The 13,752-nt window shown below is 42.0% G+C and overlaps 1 protein-coding gene across 1 annotated transcript in view; it reads left to right on the top strand.

The window, feature by feature from the left end:
* Window positions 1-13,752, top strand: part of MCF2L2 (MCF.2 cell line derived transforming sequence-like 2) — a 257,951-nt gene that overhangs the window by 145,751 nt on the left and 98,448 nt on the right. The window contains exon 15 of the mRNA XM_048214906.2: window positions 11,393-11,478. Within this exon, the coding sequence (XP_048070863.2) occupies window positions 11,393-11,478 (86 nt within the window). The remainder of the gene's footprint in view (window positions 1-11,392; window positions 11,479-13,752) is intronic.

The raw sequence follows: 13,752 nt of genomic DNA, 5'->3' as shown, positions 1-13,752 counted from the left end.
TTTAGTGAGAGAGAGAGAGTGAGTGGTGGGAAGAGCAGAGGGAGAGAATATCAAGTAGACTCCCCGCTTAATGCAGAGTCCAACCAGGGCTTGATCCCACCAGCCATGAGATCATGACCTGAACCCAAGCCAAGAGTTGGACATGACTGACTGAGCCACCCAGGTGCCCCCAGCTATTGATACTTTAAAAAATGTAGGTACTTTTAAAAAATTGATGGATACTTTTAAAAAGATATTCTCTGGAGAGAGAGAGAGAGAGCATGCACGGGAGCAGAGGCAGGGGCAGAGGGAGAGGGAGAGAGAATCTCAAGCAGACTCCCCACTGAGCAAGGAGCCCAGTGGGGGGCTTGATCTCACAACCCTGAGATCATGACCTAAGCTGAAATCAAGAGTCAGTTGCTCAGCTGACTAAGCCACACTGTGACCCTGAAATAAAATTTTTAAACAAAATTCCTTTCAAGCTAGGCACTTAGCCTGTTTTCTCAATTTTGAAATACATCTTTCTTCAAAATATGGGGGAAACAAAACAATTAGATTACATGTTTGTTGAGAAGACCTAGGAAGTCATCATTCAAGGTGCTCTTAGAGAACCTGTATATGGGTTGGTGTCACTTTGAAACTCAGGAGAGGCTGGGTTAGAAATGGGGGTACAGGGAGTGATGCTGGGCCCAGAGCCGTTGGCAGCTGCCTGCCTTCACAGCCACCCTTTTTCTTCAGAATAAAGTGAACATAAATGGGGAGGGGCTTTTCTACCTGATTGCCTCTCCAGTAGGGTGGTTTATGGGTCAGTTCCCTTTTATATCACCAGCTGGCTGAGAAAATCTGCTCTTTGAGATACCCTAGGGGCAACTCTAAGTCAGGGTTGACAGAGGGAAATATAGGATATGATTCCACAGGAACTTGTTGCTCTGCTTTTAGGGGCACCTGGGTGGCTCAGTCGGTTAAGCATCCGACTCTTGGTTTCAGCTCAGGTCATGATCTCAAGGTCGTGGGATCAAACCCCACATCAGGCTCCGTGCTGAAGGTGGAGTCTGCTTGTCCCTCTCCCACCCCCTCTACCTCTCCCCTCCCCACACTCACGCTCTTTCTCTCTCTATATCTAAAATAAATAAGTAAAATCTTAAAGAAAAATTAAAAAGCATCATTTTATAATTCAGTGAGTCTCCTAAGGAATCTGTAACCAAAATATAGCAGCAACTGGTTGGTTGGTCTGTGGTCAATTTTCTTGGTTAATTATTTAAAATAAAAGGAACAGCCGGAGGAGTTAAGATGGCGGAGGAGTAGGAGACACCGTTTTCAGCCGGTCCTCCGAGTGGAGCTGGATAGGTACCAGACCAGCCTAAACAACCACGGAACCAGCCTGAGACGCAGGAAGACGCATCTGGATCTCTACAAATGAACATCTCCAGCGCTGAGTATTGAGGTATGAAGCGGGGAGCCATGAAACTGTGCACAGATATCGGAAGATAAACGGAAGGGGGAGGGAGCCGCCGTGTTCGGGCGCCGGGAAGCGGTAGCCACTTGCACGGGAGAGCGGGCGGGGCTCGCGGATGGCACCCGCAAAACAGCAGACTGAGACCGTGAGCCGGGTGCGCGCGCCACCAGGCATCTCGCGGAACCCCGGAATCCCGGTGCGCTCACTGGATCCAGACTGAGACCGGGAGATCCGGGAGCGCGCACGGGGCGGCTGGCGGCTGGCGGCGTTAGAAACACAAAGGACAGAGACGCGCCGGCCCTGGAAGTGAGGGCTGGGACGCCGGGTGTGGGGCGCACATCCCGGGACGCTGCAGGGTTGAGCAGCACCAACAGAAACAGAGTTAAAGTGGCCAGAACATTAGTGGAGAACGGGCCGCAATCCCTCTGTTCTGTGACAGAGGCTGAAATTTGGCCGCTGCTGCTCTGACTCTCAGAAGAGGCACAGCAAACCGCCAGGGAAAGCCGCCAGAGAACAAAAGCCTGGAAATACCGGCTCAGGGAGTGCCCATCCCCATCCCCCCTCGCAGGGGACACGGAGACTCTACCCAAACAGGGCTGCCTGAGTATCGGCGCGGCAGGCCCCTCCCCCAGAACACAGAAGGCAGGCTGAAAAATCAAGAAGCCCACAGCCCGAGGCGCCTGGGTGGCGCAGTCATTGAGCGCCTGCCTTCGGCTTAGGGCGCGATCCCGGCGTTCCGGAAAGGAGTCCCTCATCGGGCTCCTCCGCTGGGAGCCTGCTTCTTCCTCTCCCACTCCCCTGCTTCTGTTCCCTCTCTCGCTGGTTGGCTGCCACATAAATAAATAAATAAAATCTTTAAAGAAGAAGCCCACATCCCTAAGATCCCTATAAAACAAGGGGCACGGCCTGGGACCCAGTCAATAATTTGGGCTCTGGAAACCCCGCAACCTCTCTTCATCAGAATGACAAGAAGGAGAAGCCCCCCCCCCAGCAAAGAAAAGACAGTGATTCTGTGGCCTCTGCCACAGAAATAATGGATATGGATGTAACCAAATTATCAGAAATGGAATTCAGAGTAACGATGGTCAAAATGATGAGTAGAATTGAAAAAACTATTAACGAAAAGGTTACTGAGAATATAGAATCCCTAAGGACAGAAATGAGAGCGAATCTGACAGAAATTAAAAATTCTATGAGCCAAATGCAGGCAAAACTAGAGGCTCTGACGGCCAGGGTCGCAGAAGCAGAGGAACGGGTTAGTGAATTGGAGGATGGGTTAATAGAGGAAAAAATGAAAATAGAAGATGGTCTTAAAAAAATCCACGCCCACGAATGTAGGTTACGGGAGATTACTGACTCAATGAAACGATCCAATGTTAGAATCATCGGCATCCCCGAGGGGGTGGAGAAAAACAGAGGTCTAGAAGAGATATTTGAACAAATTGTAGCTGAAAACTTCCCTAATCTAGCAAGGGAAACAAACATTCGTGTCCAAGAGGCAGAGAGGACCCCTCCCAAGCTCAACCACGACAAACCTACGCCACGTCACGTCATAGTGCAATTCGCAAATATTAGATGCAAGGATACAGTATTGAAAGCGGCCAGGGCAAAGAAATTTCTCACGTACCAAGGCAAAAGCATCAGAATTACGTCAGACCTGTCTACACAGACCTGGAATGAGAGAAAGGGTTGGGGGAGCATATTTAAAGCTCTTTCAGAGAAAAACATGCAGCCAAGGATCCTTTATCCAGCAAGGCTGTCATTCAGAATTGATGGAGAAATAAAGACATTTCAGAATCGCCAGTCACTAACCAATTTTGTAACCATGAAACCAGCCCTACAGGAGATATTACGGGGGGTTCTATCAAAGTAAAAAGGCCCCAAGAGTGATACAGAACAGAAAGTCACAGCCAATACAAACAAAGACTTTACTGGCAACATGGCAACATTAAAATCATATCTCTCAGTAATCAGTCTTAATGTAAATGGTTTGAACCATCCCATAAAACGCCACAGGGTTGCAGATTGGATAAAAAGAAATGACCCATCCATTTGCTGTCTACAAGAGACTCATTTCAAACCCAAAGATGCATTCAGACTGAGAGTAAGGGGATGGAGTACCATCTTTCACGCAAATGGACCTCAAAAGAAAGCTGGGGTAGCAATTCTCATATCAGATAAATTGGATTTTAAACTACAGACTATAGTTAGAGATGCAGAAGGGCACTATATTATTCTTAAGGGAAGTATTCAACAAGTGGATATGACAATTATAAATATATATGCCCCCAACAGGGGAGCAGCAAGATACACAAGCCAACTCTTAACCAGAATAAAGAGACACATAGATAAAAATACATTAATAGTAGGGGACCTCAACACTCCACTATCAGAAATAGACAGAACACCCTGGCAAAAACTAAGCAAAGAATCAAAGGCTTTGAATGCCATACTCGACGAGTTGGACCTCATAGATATATATAGAACACTACACCCCAGAACCAAAGAATACTCATTCTATTCTAATGCCCATGGAACATTCTCAAGAATAGACCATGTTCTGGGACACAAAACAGGTCTCAACCGATACCAAAAGATTGAAATTATCCCCTGCATATTCTCAGACCACAACGCTCTGAAATTGGAACTCAACCACAAGGAAAAATTTGGAAGAAACTCAAACACTTGGAGACTAAGAACCATCCTGCTCAGGAATGACTCGATAAACCAGGAAATCAAAAATCAAATTAAACAATTTATGGAGACCAATGAGAATGAAAATACAACAGTCCAAAACCTATGGGATACTGCAAAGGCAGTCCTAAGGGGGAAATACATAGCCATCCAAGCCTCACTCAAAAGAATAGAAAAATCTAAAATGCAGTTTTTATATTCTCACCTCAAGAAGCTGGAACAGCAACAGAGGGACAGGCCTAATCCACGCATGAGGAAGCAGTTGACCAAAATTAGAGCTGAAATCAATCAAGCAGAAACCAGAAGTACAGTAGAGCAGATCAACAGGACTAGAAGCTGGTTCTTTGAGAGAATCAATAAAATTGACAGACCACTGGCAAGACTTATCCAAAAGAAAAGAGAAAGGACCCAGATTATTAAAATTATGAATGAAAAAGGAGAGGTCACGACGAGCACCATTGAAATTGGAAGGATTATTAGAAATTTTTATCAACAGCTATATGCCAATAAACTAAGCAATCTGGAAGAGATGGAATCCTTCCTGGAAACCTATAAACTACCAAGATTGAAACTGGAAGAAATTGATTCCTTAAACAGGCCAATTAATTATGAAGAAATTGAGTCAGTGATAAACAGCCTTCCAAATAACAAAACTCCAGGCCCGGACGGTTTTCCTGGGGAATTCTACCAAACATTCAAAGAAGAAATAATACCTATTCTCCTAAAGCTATTTCAAAAAATAGAAACAGAAGGAAAGCTACCAAACTCATTCTATGAGGCCAATATTACCTTGATCCCCAAACCAGGCAAAGACCCCATCAAAAAGGAGAATTACAGACCGATTTCCCTAATGAATATGGACGCCAAAATCCTCAACAAGATACTTGCTAATAGAATCCAACAGTACATTAAAAGGATTATCCATCACGATCAAGTGGGATTCATACCTGGGATGCAAGTGTGGTTCAATATTCGCAAATCAATCAGCGTGATACATCATATCAACAAGAAAAGACTCAGGAACCATATGATCCTCTCAATCGATGCCGAAAAAGCATTTGACAAAATACAGCATCCTTTCCTGATTAAAACCCTTCAGAGTGTAGGAATAGAAGGTACATTTCTCAATCTCATAAAAGCCATCTATGAAAAGCCTACTGCAAATATTATTCTCAATGGGGAAAAGCTGGAAGCCTTTCCCTTAAGATCAGGAACTCGACAAGGATGCCCACTCTCGCCACTATTATTCAACATAGTACTAGAAGTCCTTGCAACAGCAATCAGACGACAAAAAGGGATCAAAGGTATTCAAATTGGCAAAGAAGAAGTCAAAATGTCTCTCTTTGCAGATGACATGATACTCTATATGGAAAACCCAAAAGAAGCCACTCCCAAACTATTAGAAGTTATAGAGCAATTCAGTAACGTGGCAGGATACAAAATAAATGCTCAGAAATCAGTTGCATTTCTATACACGAATAACGAGATCGAAGAAAGAGAAATTAGGGAATCCATCCCATTTACAATAGCACCAAAAACCATACGTTACCTTGGAATTAACTTAACCAGAGACGTAAAGGACCTATATTCTAGAAACTATAAATCACTCTTAAAAGACATTGAGGAAGACATAAAAAGATGGAAAGATATTCCATGCTCATGGATCGGAAGAATTAACATAGTTAAAATGTCCATGCTACCCAGAGCAATCTACACTTTCAATGCTATCCCGATCAAAATACCAAGGACATTTTTCAAAGAACTGGAACAAACAGTCCTTAAATTTGTATGGAAACAGAAAAGGCCCCGAATCTCCAAGGAACTGTTGAAAAGGAAAAACAAAGCTGGGGGCATCACAATGCCGGATTTCGAGCTGTACTACAAAGCTGTGATCACAAAGACAGCATGGTACTGGCACAAAAACAGACACATAGACCAATGGAACAGAATAGAGAGCCCAGAAATGGACCCTCGGCTCTTTGGGCAACTAATATTTGATAAAGCAGGAAAAAACATCCAGTGGAAAAAAGACAGTCTCTTCAATAAATGGTGCTGGGAAAATTGGACAGCTACATGCAAGAGAATGAAACTTGACCACTATCTCACACCATACACAAAAATAAACTCCAAATGGATGAAAGACCTCGATGTGAGACAGGAATCCATCAAAATTCTAGAGGAGAACATAGGCAACAACCTCTACGACATCGGCCAAAGCAACCTTTTTCATGACACATCCCCAAAGGCAAGAGAAACAAAAGATAAAATGAATTTATGGGACTTCATCAAGATTAAAAGTTTCTGCACATCCAAGGAAACAGTCAGAAAAACTAAGAGGCAGCCCACGGAATGGGAGAATATATTTGCAAATGACACTACAGATAAAGGACTGGTATCCAAGATCTACAAAGAACTTCTCAAACTCAATACACGAGAAACAAATAAACAAATCAAAAAATGGGCAGAAGATATGAACAGACACTTTTCCAATGAAGACATACAAATGGCTAACAGACACATGAAAAAATGTTCAAAATCATTAGCCATCAAATCAAAACCACACTGAGATACCACCTTACGCCAGTTAGAATGGCAAAAATAGACAAGGCAAGAAACAACAATTGTTGGAGAGGATGTGGAGAAAGGGGATCCCTCCTACATTGTTGGTGGGAATGCAAGTTGGTACAGCCACTCTGGAAAACAGTGTGGAGGTCCCTTAAAAAGTTAAAAATTGAGCTACCCTATGATCCAGCCATTGCACTACTGGGTATTTACCCGAAAGATACAGACGTAGTGAAGAGAAGGGCCATATGCACCCCAATGTTCATAGCAGCAATGTCCACAATAGCTAAATCGTGGAAGGAGCCGAGATGCCCTTCAACAGATGACTGGATTAAGAAGTTGTGGTCCATATATACAATGGAATATTACTCAGCTATCAGAAAGAACGAGTTCTCAACATTTGCTACAACATGGACAGCACTGGAGGAGATAATGCTTAGTGAAATAAGTCAAGCAGAGAAAGACAACTATCATATGATTTCTCTCATCTATGGAACATAAGAACTAGGATGATCGGTAGGGGAAGAAAGGGATAAAGAAAGGGGGGGTAATCAGAAGGGGGAATGAAACATGAGAGACTATGGACTATGAGAAACAAACTGAGGACTTCAGAGGGGAGGGGGGTGGGGGAATGGGATAGACCGGTGATGGGTAGTAAGGAGAGCACGTATTGCATGGTGCACTGGGTGTTATACACAACTAATGAATCATCGAGCCTTACATCGGAACCCGGGGATGTACTGTATGGTGACTAACATAATATAATAAAAAATCATTTAAAAAAAATAAATAAATAAATAAAATCCAAAAAAATAAAATAAAATAAAATAAAATAAAAGGAACAAAAGACCCAATATTTGAAAAAGCAAGCATTTATTTAAATATGTGGTCTTCCTTCTAGAGAGCTTTGAGGAAGCTTAATTTAAATTTCTTCCCCAAAGTAATCTTACTGCAATTTATTTAGCTTTCATCTCAAAATTGGAAGCAATAGCACTTATGTTGGTATTTGATATTATAAGCAGAAGAATGTTTCATCGCCAATTCACACATCTCACTCATTTTATACAGAAGAAAATAGATGCCCAGGGAGCCTACGTGACTTGGCCAACACCTCCCAGGTAGTGAGAAATACGGGGTCTCTATTACACATGAGTAGGTAGGAACTGTCCAACAATTACTGCAGGTCAGTGTGCCTCGTTGCTTTACATATATTACCTATTTTAATCCCCACAGAGTAGATATTAAAGGGCCAAACATAGGTACCATTTATCAAGTCTTCTTTGTACTAAGTACTTTAATTCCTTATCTTAAATCACCACAATAACCCTCTAATACAGATACAATGAGTCCTCTTTTACAGAGAGAGACCTCAGGTGCAAAGAAGTCTTGCCCAAGGCCACTTCTAAACAAAAAATAAGCCAGGGATTGCCACCCAGATGTACCTCTCACATGAAGAATCTGTGTTCTTTTCACTCTCTAAGTGGTTTTCAAAGTTCTGGTCACAGTGGTGACAGTGAACTCAATTTGGTGGGTTCACAAGCATCGAAAAATAAGGAAAAAGAACAGAATGCAACAGGGATAGCCTAATTTAAAAATAGAGTATATCACATCAGCTATACGTATGTCTGTTTTGTGTGTGTGTGTGTGTGTGTGTGTGTGTGTGTGTGTGTGTGTGTTTCCAACACAACCAAGCAATTAGCTACATTCTGCCACTGTCTACCTAGAGATAGAATCATGCCCCACAAGTTAAAGGCTCAGTCTTGTAAGATAGCTCCCCGACCCCCTTCAGACGCTGTTTGAAAAGTCCAGGTTGTCACTGGTGCTTCTGACCACTTGCTATAGATCAGTTTCCCATGACTCCCTCCTTAGGTTCGATTGATGTACTAGAGTGGCTCACAGAACTCAGAGAAACATTATACTTTCTAGATTTCCAGTTTATCTTAAAAGGATGTAATTCAGGAATAGCCAGATGAAGAGATGCGTAGGTCAAGGTATAGGGACATGGAGCTTCCGTGTTCTCTGAGCAAGCCACCCACCCCCCATCTCCATGTGTTCTCCAACCCAGAGGCTCTCTTTTTGGATGTTTTAGGAAGCTCCATCACAAAGGCATGACAGGTTCAACCACTGGCCATTAGTAATTGAACTCAATCTCTGCCCCCCTCCCCTCCCTGGAAGCGGTGGTGGTCAGGGGAATTGAAAGTTCCAACCCTCTAATTACGTGGTTGGTTCCCCTGACAATCAGCCCCCCTCCTTTGGTGCTTTCCAAAAGTTACCTTATTAACATAAACTCTGGTGGGGTTGAAAGTAGTTTGTTATGAATAACAAAAGAAAACTTCATGGCTCTTATCACTTAGGAAATTACAAGTTTTAGGAGATCTGTACCAGAAATAGGACAAGGTCAAATATATATTTATTATAAATCACAATATGTGTGTATGTATGTTTTGATGTTTTTCTTGTGGGGCATGGTCAGACTTTGGAAGCTACTGCACTAGAACATAACTAATCTGTCTAAACCTTAGCAAAACCTTGGTATACAGTATAGTTAACTACCTCCCTGCAGGTTATTAAAGCAGTACCCAGACCTGCTGTGGATCCTTCCCATCACATTCTCAATGGCAGCAGTGCTGTATTCCATCAAACTTGATCGACAGAGGATTCTTTCTCTACCCTGACACCAACTGTCTGACACATGGTCCTAGGCATGTGGGTTGACACAACCAAGTCCGTGCCCAGGCATTTCAGCCAGCCCATGTCTCATGCGTGACAAAGTCCATAAATTAGGACATCATCATTCAGTGTAAAAGATGACAGTCCATACCTATACACCTTGAGTCATTGTTATTTGTCTGCCCTTAGGTTGTCATGAAATAAAAGACTCTACAATACACCACACTTAAAATAGACCAACAGAAGATCTGGAAAGAGCACAATTCATTTTATAAGCCGTAGCAAGTTTTACAGTGAGACGAATTTTGGTTAGAAATAGTGGTTACTCTTTACATAGGTCCCGTATTACATGTTGGGGATCCAAAGACAAATAAGGCTAGAGCTCAAAGTCCAGCAGGTGTTTCTGGCATAGTAATGTCACCGGGGAGGAACTAGAAAGGGATGTGATGTAACATTAACTGCCGTGGTAATTAGTTCAACGTTATAGAGAAAATGTGAAGAAAGAGCTTTGGTAATGTGGCGAAAATAACTAGATTGGTTGGAATCCAGGAACTGGTATTTACTTCTGTATATTGACTGAAATGAGAAATATCTACTAGGATCTGGTCAAATATATGTAATAGTGGGCACTAAAAATTTAGATTCTTAGTGAAATGATATCCTGTTTTAAAAGAAACAAATATGAACTTGGAATTTAAGTTTGCCTTTGTATTTGAGAGCTGAATGCAAAACTGATATCCCAAATAGTCCTTTATTTGTTTGTCTGCTTTCTGGATATGCCAGATTTGGGAGGACATCAGTGAAAAAGATCAAAGATCCATGATTTTCTTTCATTTGTTGAGCATTTTTGTATTGCTGTTTGTGTGGTTGGCATTGTGAATAATAAAAACCACCTTACCTTGACTGCTTTCTGTTAATCCAGTGAGAGGCCTCTCTTGCATTGTCCACAACCAGCGGAGAGCCTATCACTCTCACCTGTTTTATAAGGAGACTTCTCATCTGTTCTCAGTCTGGGGGAAGCTCATCCTTCACCTTCCAGCTCTAATTTACATAAACATATACTTATTACATTTCCTTAAACGATACTTTTGCAAGAGGGCCCTTTCAAAATCTATACTCCTTTTTGTGACAGTATAAAATAACTCATTTAAACAGAACATGGCAGGCAGGAAGAATTGAAATGCTGGCTAATTATCTCCTTGTTCATTATTAGTCAATATCTTTAAGATACTCTGCGTGCTATCAATGTTATACAAATTCACTCCCTTGTTAAAACTGTATTTTCTTGAAAGTAAAATGAGTAGTTTTGCCTCTTTTTGAGAATTAAATGCCTACTATTCTGAAAAAGATCCTGGCCCTATGTGGTAGATAGTACCTTGGGGTCCATGTGCTAGGGGAGGAAACTGAGGCAGAGAGAGGTTCAGTGAACTCGCCCAAGGTCTCAGAGTTGGCAGGTAGTGAGTGGGGCTTCCGACCACTAGCTGGCTTCAAGCCTGTACCAGTCTGTACAGCCTAAGGGACCAGCTGCTCCAGGTCGCAGTACGCTAGAATGGATTTGTGATTAGCAGCCTGTGAAAGTGGACTCTGGGTTTATCTCATCTCTGTCTTTAGCTCTTTGGCCTTGGGTAGGTCGCAACTTCTCCAGATCCTCATTTCTTACCCCCAGTGGGGGAAAAAAAAAGAGATATCGAGTCAAATGATCTCTTCACTGTTTCCCCTTAGCTCAAACTCTGAATCTTTATTGTGAGTCAACCAGGAAGGAAGATTACCATATTAATAGCCGTTCACTATTAAGGAAAAAAAAACGATCCCTGCTTTTGAGAAAGTTTTTGATGTTTCAAAAGGAAGCCTGAAGGGCAAACTGTAACGGATTTGCGGAGAGGTTGGGAAAAACTCAAGAAAGAGAAAGAAGAGGGACTGGACCTGGTGCTTATCTAGAACATTGAAAACAAAACAAATAAATTGAGGGCAAGAAAAATATACAGCCCCCAAATAAAATAGACAGTCTTACCAAAATTTCTGTCACTTCAGAATGAAGAAATACTGGAAAGCAGTCATGATGGAGAGAGCCCTGAGCCAGAGAAGCTCGGCAGTCCTGAAAATCTTTCCCCCACAAGGTAAGATTGCAGATCCCCGGCAGGAGTCATTTTAACTCCTTGGAGTGGCGGGGAAAGGGGAGGGTGTCCTCTGTTTTATATCTCATCACTCATTTTTCCCCGATAAAAGCACATTTTTATACTAACCTTCACTTACGTACCTGAGAATAAACTCCTTGATCTCATAAAAGCAACAAGCAAGAGATGCACATGACTTATAAAGCAAGCATTTTAAAAAATGAATTATCAAGAAAATAGAAAATAGTAAATGTAAACTAATGGTGATAGATGGAATTATTGGTTTGAAAGCATTTAAAGGGAATAGGTTCCCCAAAGACACAGTTTATACAAATTAAATGCTATTTTTGGACTACAGGAAGGTATTTGCATGCATGTGACTACTCTGCCGTTCAGAAAGCCTAAATTAGGTTTAAACACCAAAAGCATAGGGGAAATGCGTAAAAAAACCCAAAACTTTATACTCAGAATCTCCATCATTAGCTCTGTTCTAGCAATCATCACATTATTTAGATCCACACCATTTTACTTACTGACTTATGAGCCACTCTTGTGCCCAGGGACTATGATAATACTTAGCTCTTAGCAGGCCTCCAAAATATGCCTGGAGAATAAATGAACCAATGTCTTTAGGAACTTGCCTGCTTGATTAAAGCCCGTATTAGTTTAGTTAGTCTACTTTATACTCTTTCACTTTAAGGTGTACCCAAGGAAACATGTGGCCTCTTACCCACTGAAATGTTATCTCCCCCGGTTATAGTAAATGGCCCACATCAGCATAACTGAAAATGTCTTTAGTTGGGTTGTCTCAGAAAAGCACCACTTGGATAGACTGGTGATGGGTAGTAAGGAGGGCACGTATTGCGTGGTGCACTGGGTGTTGTACGCAACTAATGAATCATTGAACTTTACATCAGAAACCAGGGATGTACTGTATGGTGACTAACATAACATAATAAAAAGGGGCACCTGGGTGGCACAGCGGTTAAGCGTCTGCCTTTGGCTCAGGGCGTGATCCCGGCGTTATGGGATCGAGCCCCACATCAGGCTCCTCTGCTATGAGCCTGCTTCTTCCTCTCCCACTCCCCCTGCTTGTGTTCCCTCTCTCACTGGCTGTCTCTATCTCTGTTAAATAAATAAATAAAATCTTTAAAAAAAAAAAAAATAACATAATAAAAAAACATTAAAAAAAAATTTTAGGACTGTAAAAAAAAAAATAAATAAAATAAAATAAAAAAGAAAAAGAAAAGCACCACTTGGCAATGTGTTCTGTTGTTGCCTTTAAGTGACAGCGTACCTTTTTTTTTTTTTTTTTTTTTTTAAGAGAGAGAGTATGAGCAGGGAAGAGGGAGAGGGAGAATCCTCAGCAAGCTCCACGTGAAGCACGGAGCGCGACTCGGGGCTTGGATCTCATGACCCTGAGATCATGACCTGAGCTGAAATCAAGAGTCAGATGCTTAACCAACTGCGCCACCCAGGCGCCCCAGGGGAAAAAAAAATGATTTTAAGCACTATGTGATAGCACTGTGCACAGTCCCTATCTTCAGAACTTCTATTTTAGCTAGGAAAAAACACATGAAACAATTAGTAGGTAGCACAGTAATATATGTGATTAAGTATATATTTTGGGAGGAGGGCAGGAAGAGATGCTTAACGGAAGAGCACAGTTAGGGCTGGATTTTCAAGACTTCAGTAGGTCCAGGAGAAATGATGTTCCATTGGTTAACTTACACAAGGTGTGGTCATGAATGAGATTTGTGACGGATGATAGTGGTGGTGGGAAAAATAACCCTACGGGGAATAAAGAAGGGAAGGAAGATTCCGTAAAGCCTTGGGAACCAGGTCGAAGATTAGATTTGATGCTCAAGACAGTAAGGAGCCTTTGAGGTCTGGTGCAAAAGAATATCTACAACCAAAAAAATCACATGCTTCCAAATTTTAAAAACATATACAGATTGAATCATACCATATCTTAGACTAAGAACTGAGCAGGAATTGGGTGAAAAGCAGAGGAGAACATACTATGTACAAATATACTGACGCAGCACTCAGACGGAAGCAGGCCTAAGAACGTTCCTGACTTTCAAAGACTTGAGCAATTTTTGAACCTACCTTCCGACACCTAATGATATCAAATAAAAGGAAAATATGACCCTTTCCAATGGTATCTGATGGCTCCATGGCTATGGGTTTTCATCTCTTTCCTGAACAATCGATTAGAAAAGAGAATTCCCCCAACCTAGACATTCCAGCATAAGTCATTTAACAAACCAAAGA

Source organism: Ursus arctos, unplaced genomic scaffold, assembly GCF_023065955.2.
Source record: "Ursus arctos isolate Adak ecotype North America unplaced genomic scaffold, UrsArc2.0 scaffold_4, whole genome shotgun sequence".
NCBI classification, from domain to species: Eukaryota; Metazoa; Chordata; class Mammalia; order Carnivora; family Ursidae; genus Ursus; species Ursus arctos.
The sequence above is the reverse complement of the archived record's forward strand: the minus strand, read 5'-3'. Positions and strand labels throughout refer to the sequence as shown.